General features: G+C 38.0%; 1 protein-coding gene across 1 annotated transcript in view; it reads right to left on the reverse strand.

The window, feature by feature from the left end:
* Positions 1–19,251, reverse strand: part of lrba (LPS responsive beige-like anchor protein) — a 626,133-nt gene that overhangs the window by 452,258 nt on the left and 154,624 nt on the right. Inside the window, exons 30-32 of the mRNA XM_052010590.1 lie at positions 17,383–17,510; positions 6,471–6,549; positions 5,972–6,105 (exon numbers count right to left, since the gene is read on the reverse strand). Of these exons, the coding sequence (XP_051866550.1) occupies positions 5,972–6,105; positions 6,471–6,549; positions 17,383–17,510 (341 nt within the window). The remainder of the gene's footprint in view (positions 1–5,971; positions 6,106–6,470; positions 6,550–17,382; positions 17,511–19,251) is intronic.

Genomic DNA, 19,251 nt, shown 5'->3' on the forward strand with positions numbered 1-19,251 from the left:
TTGGCAAACCAAACAAGGTAAAAAATTTTACAAGAGCCTTTGACACCGTCTTGGCCTTAATATTTCTAAGGGGTATTGCCTCTGGAAATCTAGAAGTGGCACACATGATGGTTAACAAATACTGATTTCCAGTCTTAGACTTTGGTAATGGACCAACACAGTCCACAATCACCTTCGAAAAGGGTTCACCAAAAGCAGGAATTGGTTTCAAAGGAGCCACAGGGGGTTTTTGATTTGGTTTACCTACCATCTGACATGTGTGGCAGGTTCGACAAAACATCACCACATCTTTTCTCAAACCAGGCCAATAGAATTGTTTCAAGATCTTCCCTACAGTTTTATTCACACCAAAATGACCACCCAAAGGCATACTATGGGCCAGGTTTAAAATCTCATCCCTATAAACTTTTGGAACAACAACCTGATGAATAACTTCCCATTCCTCAGTAACAGGAACATGAGGAGGTCTCCATTTCCTCATTAACACTCCATTTTTGACATAGTATCCAGTTGGCACCTTTTCAATCTCCTCACATGAGAGTGCTTTTTCTTTCAATTCTGTCAACTCAGGGTCCTTTGTCTGTTCCACCATAAAATCCTTCCTCGACAAAGACAAATCTTTAAATTCAGGCTCACTATAAGGATGTTGATCCTCCAGTGAAGACAGAAAAGTCTCAGATAAGGCATCAAAATTTTCTTCCTGTTTAGGACTGTCACAAGGAACCACATCAGACTGCACCGGACTGTCTGTCTTGGCTAATTCTTTAGCTCTAGCTCGAGTCACCGCACATGATGGGTAAACATCTGAATCATCCTCAGACTCATCAATCCTTGGTTTGGTTGTTAACCGTACCACAGGATCACTTTCTCCATTTGCAAGGTCATTTCCCAATAACAAAGAAACTCCTTCCACTGGCAAACTAGGTCTTATCCCTATCTCGACTGGTCCTTCTACGAACTTTGACTTTAAAATCACCCTGTGAAAAGGGACAGACATGGTCTCACCTGTAACGCCTCGTACTAGATTTACCTCACCAGTGTCACTTTCTTCACCAAAATTTAAAACACTGTCCAGCAAGAGAGATTGACTAGCCCCAGTATCTCTAAGAATTTTCACTGGCACCTGGGGTGACTCATCATTCAGTGAAACAAAACCCTCTGATACATACGAACGGAATTCCTTTCTCACCTCCTCCAACTTTTCCGCTTTTCCCTCTTGCAAGGACAGATCTTTAACAACATCTCCTAAACCTTTTTGATTTTTAATTGCCTGAAAGCAAGCATTGGGCCCAGCTTCCTTCTTTTTCTTCAAAAGGGCACAATTAGATATCACGTGGCCAGGTTTCCTACAGTAATAACAAGTACGCTCAACAGGTTTCTCCAGCCCTGGCTTCTTTTCATCCTTTCCTTTTTGATTACCTCCTAATTTAATCTCTGGTTTACCTGGATTGTCTTTGTAACTCTTTTGAAAGGTTTTAGGTTGTCCCCATTTGGATTTATGGGTTAAAGCATAATCATCTGCCAACCTAGCAGTTTCTTGTAAAGTTTCCACTGCCTTTTCATTTAAATATGTTGTTAATTCAGCTGGAACACATCTTTTAAAGTCTTCCACCAGTATCAATTCTGTCAATTTATCATAATCCCCATCTACATTTTTAGCCAGGCACCATCGTTCAAAACATATTCTCTTTCCATTGGCAAATTCCATATAAGTCTGATCTGCAGATTTCCTCAAGTCTCTGAATTTTTGTCTATAAGCCTCAGGGACCAATTCATAGGCCTTCAAAATAGCTTGTTTTACCTTGGTATAATCAGCTGCATCCTCAACAGACAAAGCAGAATAAGCTTTTTGAGCTTTACCTTTAATCACACTCTGTACCATAAGAGCCCATCCTTTCCTTGGCCAGTTTGAACTCACAGCAACCTTTTCAAAATGTTGGAAATACTGATCAACCTGATCTTCTTCAAACGGAGGGACTAATCGAACCTCCCTGCTGGCTGAAAAACCATCATCAGAATCAGATTCCGAACTCCTACGCTTCATTTGTAACTCATGCTGCCTCTTTTTCTCCTCGTTATCCAGCTCCATCTGCTTCATTGCTAGATCAGCCTCTATCTTCATCTGAGTTAGCTTTTGTTCGGCCTCTATCTTTAACTGGGTTTGCTCTCGTTCAGCCTCTAATCTCTTTTGTTCGGCATCTAATTTCTTTTGTTCTCGTTCGGCCTCTAATCTCTTTTGCTCTCGTTCAGCCTCTATCTTTAACTGGGTTTGTTCTCGTTCAGCTTCTATCTTTGCCAGCTGCACCTGTGCCTCAGAAATTGCTATTTCACTGCCAGGAAACTGTTTTAACACTTCCTTCTCAAACACCTTCTTTTCCACATAATGGCCAGCTATCAATCTCTGAATATCTGCCTTTCTCATAGACTGCTTTACTTCTGTAAGGTTTAGCCTGGTAGCAATCTTTATCAAATCATCCTTTTTCGCCACCTCCAATCCCTTTTGGGTTGGTGACTCCAAAAATGCCTTAATATCCATTGCTGCTGGTTTCCACACACACAAGCCAATTAAAAAGAATTTATCAGACCTCCCTCAAAAATCTTTGGATTGAATCCCGAACAAATCTCGTCAATCTGGGGTACAATCCCAGACGACACTCGTTAACCTTGGGAACTATCCCGGACGAGCCCCCAATTTTGTCACGAACCAGCAACAAAAGAAACACACTGAGCATGATTTAGTGTTAAAAACTATTTTATTAATCACTACTTATGGTAATACGTAAAATAAAAGAAAAAAAAATGTTAGTATGTTAGAATTCAAAAATGTTAAACCTCGAACGTTAACCCCAAACTAAACTCGTCGTGTGTGTGTGTGACAAAGTCCAAAACTCCCAGTTCCTGAATGGTTCTTAAAGTTCAGTTCCGCAAGCCATAAGGTGAAACATGAGCAAGGGCTTCTTCAACAACCACCGTTGTCTGAAGATAAGATGTAGATGTAGAAAAACATAGAGAGAGTACATACGAAATCCAAATGTTCCATGATGGAACCCAAACGACACTTCAGTGTTTACTCGGTAGTGACTTCCTCACCCCGAAAAGCATCCGAACCGTGGTCGTCCACACACAAATACCTGTTTCCTTCTACAGGTCAGCAACAAAGTGAACTCCACCGGATTACTTCCAACTTCTATACATGGATTTCAGTGGCAAACACAGTTATTGTTTCTCATCCATCGATAGAGAAAACAAGCAGGCTGGTGTCTCTCTCCCTTCTCTCTCTCTCTTTCTTCTTCTTCTTACTTCTTCAACCACGTCATTACGTCCTTTATCTTCTATTGACGTAAGCACGCCCCACACACACATACACACACACTCTCTATCTTAAAGGGACTTTCACTGAGTCCAAAGGCTGACAAAGGAGGGGATTCCCCACTGGGATCCCTGAGGCTCTATTGCTGGCGACAGTACATCGCTGGACTCCAAGAAACAACAGACAGGCCATTCAGGTAAGCGTAGCTAGAGATACTGGGTGAGGAACTGAGCCAGCAAGATACATCCTGTTAACTTTATCTCTTCACAAATGCTGATTGATCTGCTGAATATTTCACGCAGTTTTTGTTTTTTCAGTATAAAAGCTATGTGTCTCAAAATGCCCAATTAATAAATCAAACCTACAGGTGATTACATGTAATTTCAACAAATACCCTACATCTTTACATTTGTTTTATTAGTACTACAGAAAATTGAAATGGGTTGGGGTTACTAATGTTTTTTTTAATTACTTGTATTTTATTTCTAAATAACCTTCAAAGTAAAAATACAAATAATTTGTTTGGACTCTTTTTGCCAATGAAGCCTTTATAAATGGCTTCAATATGGAAAATCTGCACCTTTTTATTATAACTATTAAAGCTTTAACATTTTAGCAGCTTTCTCTAATTTGCCTTCACCTGCACCTCTGGGATAGCAGACATTTTTCTATTGATGTGCCACTTTAATAAAGATCACTAAAAAATATCACGAAAAGCAGTTTTTTCCCCCAATTTCACCTATAAAAATGCTTTATTTTGTATTACTACCAAAACTTCCAAACATGCCGATCGTGGAACTTGACACTTAAAGGACACCTCAGATGTCCACCAGAAAATGATTTAAATTATTTGAAAGAAAGATAGAAGAACTTTCATTCAGTGAATTAAAACTCAATTATTTAACTGCTGGTATCTAGCTTTAAATCTAAACGATTAAAAAAAAAGGGGCAGGGAGAAAACATGTTATTCATAGAATTACAGCAAAGCAGGAGGCCACTTTCTATCAGAGCAACTCTCTAGTTCCCTGCATTGGCCTTTTATCCCCACAGCCTTGTAAATTTTTCTCCACCATGTATTATCCGATTCCCTCTTTGAATGCCACAACAAAAACTGTCCCAACCATATCTGCTGGCTCAACTGAAATTTCTACTTTAGAAAGATTCCCTTTCACTTTATGAACCTTTACCAAATCTCCCCTCGGCCTTCTTTTCTCCAGTCCCAGCCTTTCCAATTCATCCTTGCTTGCCACAGTAGGCCAGGAATCATACTCCTAAATCTTTTCTGGACCTTCTCCAATGCCTTCACATCCTTCCTATAATGTGGTGACCAAAACCAAAGGCATTATTTCAGTTACTACTTCCCAGGTTTATATTATATGCCTCTATTGACAGCTTCTCAATCTGCCCTGCCACTTTCAATGATTTATGCACACAGCCTCTTAGGTCTCTCTCCCCGGTAGTACTCTATATAGCGGTACTCTATATTCTTTATTGCCTCACCTTGTGCTTCCTACCAAAATGCAACACCACACACAACTCCTTACTAAGCTATATCTGCCAATACATCTGTCCATTCACCCAGCCATTTCATAGCCTGCTGCAATCTATCACTATCCTTTTCACCGTTCACAATACTGTGAAATTGTCATCATCCACAAATTGTGTCTTGCAGCCTCGCAGCTTAGATCCCCCAATATCAATCAAAAAAAGCAAAACGAAACAATCCCTGGAGAACACCAATATTCAACTTCCACCAATCTGAAGAATACCACAACTCTTGCTTAACCAACTTCATACCCATGCTATTAATGTCCATTTTATGCCATGAGCTTTAACTTTGGCATCTTATCAAAAGCCTCTGGGTGTCCATGCACACCGCTTTGATTGCATTATCCTCATCCACTATAGCTGTTACCTTATCAAGAATTTCTATCAAAATGGTTAAACACGATGTGCCCTGAACAAATCAGTGTTGCCTTGCCTTAATTAATACATTTTCCTCCAGGTGACTATTAATCCTGTCTTGGATCGATGTTTCTTAAAACTTTCCTATCACAGTTACACTGACTGGTCTGTTGTTGCTGGGTTTATCCTCATTCCTTTTGTTTTTGAAAAAGGGAATAACAATTACTACTTCTCAGTTGTCTGGCTCCAGCCTCTAGTTGCTGCAAATGTAAAATAAACTGAGTAGTCAAACCAGGAACAAAATTCAAAATAGTGGAAGCCTGAAATAAAAATGTTAGAAATTCTCTATAGGTCATGAGAGAAACAGGGTTAAAAACAGAAAATGTTGGAATACAGAATCTGTAGAAACTCTTATCTGAAAAGTTGGCTCAGTTTCACAAAATTTTCTGTTTTTAGTTCACTTTTTCCAGCATCAACAGTTTCTTTGATGCTCAGAGAAAAAGAGTAATGTCAATGATCTACACATTAAAAGATCAACTCTGTTTCCCTCGCCACAGATGCTATCCTGATTATTTCTAGCATGTCTTGTTTTCGTTTCAATTACCAATTGTACATAGTACAAAACTGGCCTGAAGAAGAACTGAAACAGAGATAAGGTGACAGAAGAAAAATACCTTGGTTGCAATCATTACTTATCTGTTAATCAAGTACAGTCCATAGGGTGTAACATGTCTTAAATCATACTCGAAAACTTACTTGTACCCTCAATGAGCAATTCTTGCCCATGACTGCCCAGAAGAGTACGGGAAAGAAAAGGAGCAAAATCCACAAAAATCTCCCTCAGAAGAGGTGCAGCCTTCTCTAGTGCACGTTCAAGCCTGGCTGTAATGCTAAAAAAGTAAAACAAAGTTAAATTTTTAAAACTCTACAATAAAGGATCGATGAATTCCAAGATATCAAATTAATCCCAGGCTATTCTTTTATGAAGATGTGATTTGGAGATGGAAATGTGGCTGCAATTCATGTAATATCATAGATCTACCAGAATGTTACTATGCACTCCATCATTTCACGATTATTACATTTACAAACAGCTAATCTGGTAGTGCAGAAATGGAGTCTCAGTAAACAGTTTGTAACTCTTTTCATAACATCAGGTAATAGTACATTTCCTTTAGCGTTGCCAATAGAAAAGATAAAACAAAACAAACACAGCATAAAAAGATCTCTATCAAAAGTTAATAAGAGCTATTACCTCATATTTGCTGCAGAGTCCTCTGGCATTGGGGACACAGTTTGAACAGATGGCAGTTTTGAGTTGGAAGGTCCACCACCTAAGAGAATTCAAGTAATAAATTTATTGGCAAAATAAACACCAACACTGTTTTATATTCAGCAAAAGTGATATATTACATCTCAAACTGTTCACTCAGAACTATTTCATGAGTATTAAAACATATGAGCCTTTAAGATAACTTTGATAAAACTTTTCTTGAAAACAAGATTGGGATCTGCAGATCTTTAGAAGAAATATGGAACACAATTTTCAGAAAAAGACTTTCAGTTTGCATGTGAAAACGAAAATGGCTAATAAAATTAAAATCAAACAATAATTTCACATTATGCTTCATCATGGAATTGTGCTCCCTATCACAAAAGCCAATGGCTATGCAGCTAGGTTTTTTGAATAGCATATGAAGAAAGAGTAACAGACAGTTTATTCAGATTGGAAGTTAATCAATTTGAAGTATCAATTTAGCTCTTTTCATCAGATACTGGTAAGGTATTTATAGCATTTTTTTTAATTTCTGACTTACAACATATTTTGCTTTTCAAATAGAATTTTTTAAATGGAATCTCAATATTCACATTTGCAAGATAGATTTATGGGTACTTCATTTGTCTGTTTGTCGGCAAAACGGTCAAACGAAAATTAATATATGCTCATGGAAAAAGCAGCAACATGTGAAGGTGGGATCCAACAGGAGGCCAGAATAAAGCAAACCCAGAAATGAGCAACTCCAGCAGTGTGACCCAGATCATGTTGCAGTAATAACAGCTAACTATCAAAGTTGACTGTCATTATTCTGTGAAACTGATGGAATTTCCATGCTTTCATAGCTTAAAAGTAGAATTACTGCAAGTTATTTATGTACCTTCACAGGTGACACTAATTCCAGCCTTTACTGTCACAGATGCACCGAAATCACTTGAACTGATGTAAATTTAAAAAGGGACAATAGATCCCTTTATATTGACAACAGCAAGTATTGGATCAAGACAATTTCTTACAAGACCTTTGAGGGGCAATTTTTGGGGTCAGCTGGAAATATCTTCTCTTCACTGTTAACCACAAATTCAGGGCCAGTAGGTATGAAAAATTTAAGTGATGATTTCCAGTTGTGACTTAGGAAACTTAGTTGAGATCACCTCCAAATACAATTTAAAATAATAACAAAATCTGAAGCCATTGAGTCCTCTAATGGGAAAACAACCTTTAAAATATAATTTGAATACTGTATTCATTAACACCTTAAGGTCTTAACTATATGTGTAGTAGAACCAGACAGTTTAGAGATTTTGCAAAGAATAACATCACTTAGGTTTATGCATTGCCAGAGTTTTGACTCAACCTTATCACTTTAGCAGCCAAAAGCTCCAATAAATTCAAAAGCACAAGTACTCATGATGAAAATTATATTCTGCATATTAAATGAAAGTATAATATTAACCTAGTTAAAAAAAATTAAAACTTACGGAAAAAACAAGTTAACAATCTGATGCATAGAAGTTTGTAGGAACCTTCCCTTCATTTAATAACCCTGACAACTTGAACATCAAAACATCTAAAGTCTAAAATTTGAAAATATCAAGCAGTGTACTGCTGACTGGAAACCTAACATCAAACCCAGCTGCCCAATATGGAATTGTTTCATCCAACAAAGGAATCCCTAACCTACTCTTGGACTTCCAGTGTTTCCATCTAAAACATACAGCTACACAAAACATTTGCAGATGTTGGCCAACAGAAAAAAATCACTTGACATATCTGGCTAATTGGGAATGTTTACAGTGCTAGTTGCATTTTTGATTCATTAAGTCATGTTTATCTGAATATTCAGTCACACAGTAAATGCAGGCATTAAGCTTTGCGTATCAATTGTTAAAGTAGCAAGACACAAAATGGAGAATGTAAGTGTAATTGCAGTATGCTTGATTACTACTTAATGGTTATCTGAGAGAATGGGGAAAAAGATCCTTATGGTACACGGCACGTTAGCGTAGCGGTTAGCGTAATGCTATTACAGTGCCAGAGATCGTGGTTCAATTCCCGCCACTGTCTGTAAGGAGTTTGTGTGTTCTCCTGGTGACGTCATGGGTTTCCTCCCACATTCCAAAGACATACAGGTTAATAGGTTAACATAGGTGTAACTGGGCGGCACAGGCTCGTTGGGCCAAAAGGGACTGTTACCGTGCTGTATAAGTTTAAAAAGTTTTGCAAACCACAACTTTCATTGATATTCCAATAGTTGAATATATTACAAGTATTTACTTCAGCATGTGGAGGGGGCATAAAATTTATCCAGTGAGACTGCACTTTAAACAGAGAAAGCTTGGATCAAGCTGAACAAATTAAAATTGGTAGTACTGCATTAATATTGACAAATGGAAGTCACATTAAAGTACTGTGCCCCTAAAGATTATGTTACATATCTATTTACACATTCAAGTTTCAGTACTCATTGGAACAGTATTATGCCATTCAGCCTCTCAAGCCAGGTCCTGTCATTCAACTAGATCATGAGCAGTCTACTCACTTTGTTTCCATAAACTTTAATAATAAAAGAGCTATCAATGTCAGTTTTTTGAAATAATTCAATCAACCTAGCCTCAACAAATTCTTGGAGCAGAGTTCCAAATTTCCCTTTTGTGGAAAGAAGTGTTGTCAATCAACACTGAGTGACCCATGCTTAATACTATAATTATGACTCACTGTCCTGAATGTTTCAAGATGAATTATATTTGATCCATCCTATAACATTATTTAACCATAAGTTTACCAGGGCATAGTACCTACCAAAACATCACCAGGAAATAGATAGCATGATAACACTATTATGTAGTCCAGTATGTACATTTGCCTCTAATGAGAACACTGAATGATGACTACAAAGAAGAATTTGGCACGATCATTACAAATCATTAGAAAAGCTCAGGCAGCTGCAGTGCTCATGAGGGTGGACATCATAACTTAAAAGGATGTCAAGACCAGAAAGTGAATGAGGCAGGATGATGAGGTAGAATTACCAGGATAACAGCAACAGCGCTGGGTTTAAGCAAATATACACATAGCCAAGAGATTCCCACAACCAAGATGACCATTGGAAATTTTTTCTTGTTGGAATGATTCTCTTCTGTGCATTTTGAAAGACTCTCTTAAATGTCAACTACATCTCAACTGACCAATCGTATATCCTAATTAATTTCAGCCAGATCTGCTTTCAAGCCTGCATAATTGGTTGCATTTAAAATTAAAATACTATTCTTGGACCAACTCCTCTCTCCCTCAAACCAAATGCAAAAGTAAATCATATCATGATCATTGCTACCTAGATCATTAATTAATCCTGTCTCATTTTGCAATACCAAGTCTCATATAGCCTGATGCAAAAAAAAACTGCAAGAAGAACTCAGTGGGTCAAGCAGCATTGTGGAGACAAAGGAATGGTCAATGTTTTGGGTCAAGACTCTGCATCAAGTCTGAGAATGGAGGGAGAAGATGGCCAGTATATAATAGTGAGAGGGAGGGGTGAGACAGAGACTGCTAGGTGATACATGAAACTAGATGACGGTGGGGGGGGGCGTGGTGAGAGTGTGGTAGGAGGGATGATGAGCACTTGAAGCCAGGTAGGGAAGGTTGATGAGACTAGGTAATAAGGGGAAAGGAAAAGGTGAAAAAAGGGAGAGACCCTTGGTGAACTGTTGGGAGTAGGAGAGAAACACATGGGGAGTGGGTTACATGAAATTGGCAAATTCAATGTTCAAAGCATTGGACTGTAAGCTATCAGAATATGAGGTGCTGTTCTTCTAGTTTGCATTTCATTTCTCTCCATCCTCTCAGTTTCTCTGCCTCTACCATATCTGTTCTCATGACGAGGCTTTCCACTCGAGGACTTCAGAAATACCCTCCTCTTTCCAGAAAAGTGGCTTCCCCTCTGCCATAGTTGATCAGAATCAGGCTTATTATCACTGACATATGCTGTGAAATTTGTTGTTTTGCGGTAGCAGTACAGTGCAAGACATAAAAGTTACAATCAGTCACAAAAATTAATAAATAGTGCAAAAAAAGGAATGACAAGGTGGTGTTCATGGGTTCATGAACCATTCAGAAATCTGATGAAGGGGAAGAAGCTGTTCCTAAAACATTGAGTGTGGGTCTTCGGGTTTCTGTACCTCCTCCCCAACCAGTCAAAATGCTCTCCACCGTACATCTGTAGAAATTTGCAAGTCTTTTGTGACACACCAAATCTCCTCAAACTCCTAAGTAGAGCCCAACGTGTTGGGCCCCAAGATAGATCCTCTGAGATGTTGACTCCCAGGGACTTGAAGCTGCTCACACTTTCCACCGCTGACCCTGAAATGAAGACTGGTGCGTGTTCTCCCAACTTCCCCTTCCTGAAGTCCACAATCAATTCCTTGGTCTTGCTGACGTTGAGTGCAAGGTTGCTGTTGCGACACCACTCAACTAGTCGATCTATCTCACTCCTGTACACCCCCTCGTCACCATCTGAGATTCTGCCAACAGTGATGTCATCGGCAAATTTATAGATGGCATTTGAGCTGTGCCTAGCCACACAGTCAAGAGTGTAGAGAGTAGAGCAGTGGGCTAAGTATGCATCCTTGAGGTGCACCTATGTTGATTGTCAGCGAGAAGGAGATGTTACGATCGATCTGCGCTGACTGTGGTCTCCTGATAAGGAAGTCAAGGATCCAGTTGCAGAGCGAGGTATAGAGGTCCAGGTTTTGAAGCTTATTGATTAGTACTGAGGGGATGATGTTGATGAACGCCGAACTGTAATCAATAAGCAGCAGCCTAACATGTTTTGCTGTTGTCTGGGTGCTCCAAAGCAGAGTGGAGAGCCAAACATGATCAAAGATGGCGCTTACCTCTCCTCCATTTCCCCACACATCTGCTCTCACCCCCTTCCCTCCAGATGAAAGAGTTTCCTTGGTCCTCACCCCCTCTCTTCAATCAGAGATGCAACACTTGTCCCAACACCTCCCTCACCACAAGCCAGGGACCTGAACAGCCCTTCCAGGTGAGGCAGATATTTAACGTGGTCTACTGCATTTGATGCTCATGATATGGCCTCCTCATTTTGCAGAGCACCTGCACTCTGTCCATAACATCTATCTTGAGTTTCCATCTGCATTTCATTTCAACTCCCCTTCCCATAGCAACCTGTCTGTCCTTGGCCTTCTCCACTGCCAAAGTGAGGCCAAACGCAAACTAGAAAACAGCACCTCATATTGCAATTGGATAGCCTACAGTCCAATGGGATGAATGTTGTATTTCCCTATTTCAGGTAACCCACTCCCGTGATCCTTTCCATTCCCAATCCACTCAGGGTTTTTCTCCCTCTGTTCACCTTTACCATCCCTCCTAACTCCTTACCTATACTCATCACCCTCTCCCGTCTGGTTCCATCTGATAATCACCTACATACCTATCTACCTAGATTTCTTCTTCCTCGTTTCATGTCCCTTGTTTCACCTTTCTTTTCCCCTCTGGTACCACTTGCCCATCATCCCTCCCTTATCTGGTTCCACCCATCACCTACCAGCCTCTGTTCTTAACCCCTTCCCTTCCCCACCCAGCTCTATGTGCCTATTTTTTTTTCTTGTGTTTCTCCCCATCACCTATCTGCCTCTGTGTCACCCCTCCCTCTCACTTCTAGGCTATCTTCCCTCCACACTCTGTTTTGTTGCAGGGTCTCAACCAGAAGCGTTGACCATCTCTTTGCCTCCAAGACGCTGCTTGACCCGCTGAGTTCTTCCAGCCATTTAATTTTTGCATAAGATTCCAGCATCTGCAAACTCTTGTGTTTCAAGCACAGCCTGATCTCTGGTTGGAGTGGCAAACAGTCCAGCAAAATTTCTTTCGTGCTGGGCCAGAATCCTTACTTAACGACATTGCTAGAGTTTTCACTACAAGGAATACAAATGTTCAAGGTGGCAACTCCTCACGAGCTCCTTTAAGTGCAATTACGTGTGTACCAATGACACCCATTTCTTAACAGCATATACATAAAAGCATAGATGAGGATTTCAGTTATATGGAGAGATAGGAAAAAAGTTTAAACGAGATTCTCAAATCTGATTTTTTTTTGATAAAGAAAATCTTTTTTTCTCTCAGGTAAGTGGGCCAATAACCAGTGGTGATGGATTTTAAATGATTGACAAAAGAACTGGAAAGGAAATGAGAAGAAAATATTTCACACAGTAGTTCTTATGTGGAATGCTATTTAAACAACAGGTGAATGAATGTTGCAAAAAACATTTAAAAGGGTAAGTGAACATCATTTTAAGGAACCAACTTGCAGAAGTATTGGAAAATCCACAAGGTTCATGTTACACTGAACACTTTTTCCAATCTGCATAGTCATGATCATCTGAATTGCCATTACACAACTCTATGTTGGAAATTCTCTGAATTTATGATTACAACATTGCTTGTTTGCAATTTCTCAGGCTGCAGATGTTGTTCAGATAATTTACCACCTTGAGATGTCCTGAGGTGGGAGTGATAGGGCTCTCAGTCACAAAGATGATCTCAATATGCTATCAGACAAGTCCAAGGAATTTGAATGAAGGAACTGTGATATGTTTGTTCATGCAGTAATGATGTCAGTTCTGTATTACCAATGTTCTTTGTTGCCTTAGAGATACAGGCATACAGTCCAGCAAAATTTAAGGTCTGGGCCCCTGTGCCAAGGTGAGAGAAGTCTGATGGAGTTGTCCTTATTGTTCCAGAACCAAACCTGTAAGGGACAGCTAAGGGGGGTGCAATCAGAGAATTACATCAGCCCACCAGAACCATGCCTAAATCCCACAATGAGGCATAGCTTATTGCATTCAATGATACTGATCACACCAATGCTAAACATCTTCATTTTATTTTCTCTCTAAAGGGGCCACAGGAAAGCGACAAAATTTGTAATTCAATTTGAATTGTAATTTGTATTTTCACAATATGAAGTGGTAAATTTGTATTTTTTATACAATTTAAATTTAATTTCATTTCAAAAGCAGTGAATATATTGTCCATGATAAGGTGCTGGTTGGATCAAACACCTGGACTAAGAATCACCAGGACTGATAAGAGCTTAACAAGTGACTTCAAATAAATTATCTATTAAACAAAAACATTATTTAACTTCCTGCATTTTAAACAGAAGTAGGCTATTAATAACCTCCAACATACTGTATATGTGGTTCAAAATATCAGATTCTGGTTGAACACATTTCATGCGAGTGAATGTCAGGAATGGTTCAGCTTGTCAGTCTGGACCACCTTGAAAAAATTTGTGCATCAGTCTTCCAACTACTAGGAAGTTATGAAGTTGTGGAGTTGCTCTTGAAAAAGCATTGGCCTGTTTGACATCACTTTAGATGGCATACTGCTGGGGGTACAATGAATACTTATACTAAAGGATTAGGTGACAATCTACTATCCTGCTGCATCTAGTATTACCTTGACCTTGAGGCTGATGCAGCTTCACCCAGAGATTAATGGAGAGCATTTCACCACACTCCCACATATCCCAAGTTGGAATCTGATTTTTAGACAGAGCTTGTAAGCTCTTCATTGAACCATGTCAGTCACCTAACTTTATGGAGAAATAAGAGATACCAAGCACACACCATGATACAAATTGTAGATTGGGGTACACTTTTGTGTCTGCAGATGCCCCAGAGTGCCTTGTGAAGAAAGAGTTCCAAGTTTATAGCTTGGCTCAGTCATCTCAACATGAGCAACACTTAAAAAGCCCACCGGTGGGACTGTTCAAACACTAATGTGTAAATGGGTAAATGTGATAATTTGCATCTCAAAAGAATATTAACAAACCTTTTGTATTACTACAATAATCCAATAACTTCATAAATCACTTTCACAGATACCAGCTATATTTGTTATAAAAGAGTTCACAATATTTCTTGAAAAGGAATTCAAATTTTCAAACTAGTTCAGGAAAACATGAACATGTGGCCTCTAGTAACATGATCATAACATCATTGTAGAGGATACTGTTGCACAGTTCTTCGGAAGACCAAGCACTTGCTCATATAAAAGACACCATTCATTATGTTGAGTTGTGTACAATCACGCTTAGTGAGATTAATATATCCAGTAGTTCAAAAGTGGACATTCCCAAGGTGAGGCACAGCAGATTGACAAAAGTACCTGCAGATTTGCATACCACCACAATATGTATCTCACTAACTTGATAATCAATTATATCTTTATTCCTGTAGCACATTCAAGCCAAATAGTTAATAGTTCCTCTGAGCTCAAAACAATGAAATAAAATCAAAAATCACCAGCTGCCCAGCCTGTTTAACTTGAAACAGCTATATCTTCTGTGTGTATGAATTAGATTCTCTCAATAAACTTGCAAGCCATTAAAGAAACCATTACCAAAACATGCTGAGTGACTGCTCAAGTGGCATTTAGGAAGCAACCCATCATTATAATTCACCAATTACCAGACTAAACTACATCGAAATATATCTTTTTGAAAACTGAATTTTAAAAGTTAATACTATGCCTCAATGAAGGAACCGAAGTTCAATTAGAATCCAAAGAAGTTAAAAATTATAATTACTTTTTAAACTCATAAGTATGATAATAGCAGTGTTTTCATTATGAAACTTTTCATAATGAAAACACCGCAATTTTAATATGCCAAAACACTAGAAAAATCTCACGTTCCCATTTTGAAATTAAAATTTGCATGTAATGAGTTCAATAACATTTAGGCTGACAAAAATCAGGTAAATCAGAGTTGCTGCAGGGCCAGATGCAAAGACCCAACCAAATATATACAACCTATTTCACTTATCCACTTTAATCTCTTACAGATAAACTGGCTCCTATGAATGACAGTTTAACAGACCCTCATGGAGACTTGAAAGAAAATGCAAATAGATCATGCGTCTAGTATTCTTCTGGTGAAAGTCTATTGTTTATATAAATTCACTACAGCCGATACAGTGTTGGCTCCACTAGTGTGCTTTAAAAACATGTAGCTTTTTTTTATTCATTAGATTTTAAAACTGCAATATTATTGAATCTATTTAATGTCAGAGCTTTGTTTTGTAAAACAACAAATGCAAATAATATTAAATATATTTCAATGATACGTTTCACATTTTAATGAGGGACATTTTGCTAAAAATGTAGAATAACAACAACACTGAAAACAAAAATGTATGGTTCTAGTTTCATTTACATTTAGCAGTTCATTTAAGAAATAATCTATGCAGTTCTATATCTAAAACTATGTCAAGTTGTATAAAGGAATCAATTTTATTTATGATAATTCAAGCAGACTTAAAATCAATGTTTTACAAGTAGCTGCCAAAATCAAATGCTATTAGCCATTTATTATCTACCCAAATTTTATACTATAGCCACATGATCATTTGATTCTAACACTAGAGTTTCAACAATTATCTACAGAAGGGAAAACTATTAAACCATAGAACATATGTTGCCATATCATGAAAGGGTCATTTATTGAGTGGGCAAGGTACTTCATAATTATCATTGTTGTATTGACCTAGGTTTTGCAGAGTAGGGTCTGCCACCTAAACTCATCATTAGGAATCCTCTTTTAACAAACTTACATGGTTAGGATCAGCAAGGCCAAGCTGGTTGGTCAAAAACATCCTGAACCCAATCAGAAAGAACCATTGTTGCAAACAACATTACTAGAAATAGCCCCACTTAGTAAAATGTCCCTAACATTTGAAAATATTTTTTTTAAATTAACAACGAAAAAAACAATGGAAAGTGTCAAATTACCAGAAATGTAAAATTAAAAAAAAAATCATCTTAAACAAGCCAGACAACTGCAGCATACATGGCAGCAGTTTCCAGGCCCTGATACATGCACAGCTGAAGCACATCTGACCTCCCACCAGGTCCCTGGACTCATCAGCATGGCCAGGAGTGTTTCATAATGTACTTTGCAAAGGGCTGGATTCACTTTTCATCTTGCCCCTATTTACCCGTCATTATTGTTACATCTCACACGAATCCATTCATTTGGACGGGGTTGCGATATTTCACAAACAAGGTAAGTGGTGTTCAGTTATTTTAATTAATACTATTAATTAGATTAATTTACATGAGCTGAATGTAGTTTTTTCTTTATTATTTATCAACTGTTTCTAAATATCTCTGATTAACAGAGGCATTTAGAAACAATGGAAATGGCCTTTGACAGTATAAACAGGACATGGGGAACTCTGCAGCAGCAATAGCGCGTGTAACTATAGGCACCCTGCAAGTGGCAAATGCCCATCATGAGCTGGATGAAACAGGATCCAACCCATTACCACAAACACAAATAATCAAAAAATAAAGCAACTTATCTTCTTCCTCCTATCCTTCAGTGAGTTGGGGACTTGCGCATTTGGTTAAGTACATGTCAAAGTCCCAAATGAGTTTTCATTTATTAGCAATACGGCCTTACCTTTTACACCTTCTTAAAACTAATAAAGAGCAGCCAAGGGATATTTTAAAGATAAATTCACCAAGGTCAAGCAATTAAATTCAAGTGTTGGCTGTTCATCATGGAACTGACAGCATTTACCAGTAACACTTGGTACGTTACTGTAAAGTTAGATTCAGAAATTCCTTTGGTATGAAAAGCAAATAATCTGTCAAAAAAATATTGTATTCACCAAAAACAAAAAATAAAACTTTGAGCCAAAATCCCAAAGAGTCATTTAGTTATTTAATCAGGACATACCTGAAAACAAAATTTTCTAATCTGATGATGACTACTGCAAATACATTAAGTAGAAAGCTTTGTATCATTTACACATAAAATCCATTAATCTACTGTCTCATACTGGAAAAACGTTAAGAGAATTACCGGTTGGTTCAACAGCAGCATCTTCTGTAGGTTCCGTAGTAGAAACCACGCTAACAGTATCTGTAGTAGGAGCAACAGTTTCACTTCCAACAGCAATCAGAGGCTTTTTTGGAGCTACCACAACACTCCTAACAAAAAATAATAAATTGTTAACAACAGATGGTATATAAGTAATTTGACTGATGATAACTTACACAATTTAACACCAAAAAACATCAAGAAATTCAGACAAGTACAAAAAAAAATTGCTTAAAATATTATCTCTAATGTTCTCAAGCCTCTGTCACCCAGCAGAAACCTGAAAGCATTTACAAAATTTTGCTAACTGTAGCTTTCTTCATGTCTGTTCTACATAAAAAGGATACAGTGAGCAGCAGTGTGCAAACATACCATTCAAGCATGACCTCCTGTTTAACTGCTTTCTAGAAATATGCATGTTGAATGCCATTTGTATGTAATATTGGCAATCTCTAGCCCCTTATACAATGAGATGGACTATCACCTCACAATCTATCTTGTTGTGACCTTGCACCTTATTGCACCGCACTTTCTCTGTAGCTGCGACACTTTACTCTGTACTGTTATTGTTTTTACCTGTACTACTTCAATGCACTCTGTACTAACTCAATGTAACTGCACTGTGTAATGAATTGACCTGTACGATCGGTTTGTAAGACAAGCTTTTCACTGTACCTTGGTACAAGTGACAATAATAAACCAATACAATTATTTTTCACAATAACAAGTGAAAATTCATGCACATTGGTCTCCCAAATTGAGTATTATGTGCAACTGAAGGCAGCAGACTATCTGCTTCATAACATTTGACCAGTTGCTTAGTGTTGTGCTGTAACAAAATACGATGCACCCTTCACGTTCATTTTTGTGGTGGGAAGAACAAAATTATTTGTTTTCACTTTGATCTCAATTAAGCAAAGGAAAATCTTCAAATATCAGAAATCGAAATATATTCATTACAATGTTCCAGAAATAGAGGTCACTCTGCATTAATTCTGAAGGTTACAAACTCAGAATCATGGTTAATCTTTACAGATCCAGAAGTGTTTTTCTTATATTTTCAGATTCCACCATTTCTTCCTCACAGAACAGCTGAGATGAGGATCCAATCATTTGGTAAATCCTTAATGTACACCTTACCATTGTGTGACACAGCAATTTCACAAACCAAAACAGCACAGAAAGCTGTCTATTGGTAATTCATTTTTGAAGAATGTCAGGTATTTTAACATATAAAAGAAGTTTACTACCTGGGATTCTAAATTATCCCAAATAAATAACTAGAGCCATCCAATTGCTCTAGCCTTGCAAGTTCATTCAGGATAGAAAAGGCTATCCTGATTGATAAGGCTACACCATCTGTGGTTAAGATAAAAGTAAGCTAAATAATGATCTATTTTAGAAGTGGTTATGTTCTATAGTTTGTATCATTGTAATTATATTAATAAATAGAATGGTATTTGCCATGTGTACGTAAGACAATGGCTTCAATCCTCTCAATATTTAGTGGGAAAATTTTCAAAGCAGAATCAGGGAACTTCTCATGGTAGGTCATGAGAGGTAGTGGCACAGCAGAGCTGCATATCGCCAGTGCACATGTTAAAACTGATGCTGAATTTGTGGATAATGTGCCAAGGATGAGATAATGATAAGCAGTTCAGAGAAACTTTAATTCTGCTGAATGCAAATTTGTCCTCAAAATTCCTTGATTTGCTTCCTTGTGTCAATATTAGGGGAATAAAAGAACAACACACTAAAGAGAGAAGACCATACCACTGTGTTCTATGTTTTTAAACAACTATGAATAAGAAAATCAAGCCTTTTTGTTTTAAGCCCAAAGATTATTGAGAC

Source organism: Pristis pectinata, chromosome 2 (assembly GCF_009764475.1).
Source record: "Pristis pectinata isolate sPriPec2 chromosome 2, sPriPec2.1.pri, whole genome shotgun sequence".
Classification (NCBI taxonomy): Eukaryota; Metazoa; Chordata; class Chondrichthyes; order Rhinopristiformes; family Pristidae; genus Pristis; species Pristis pectinata.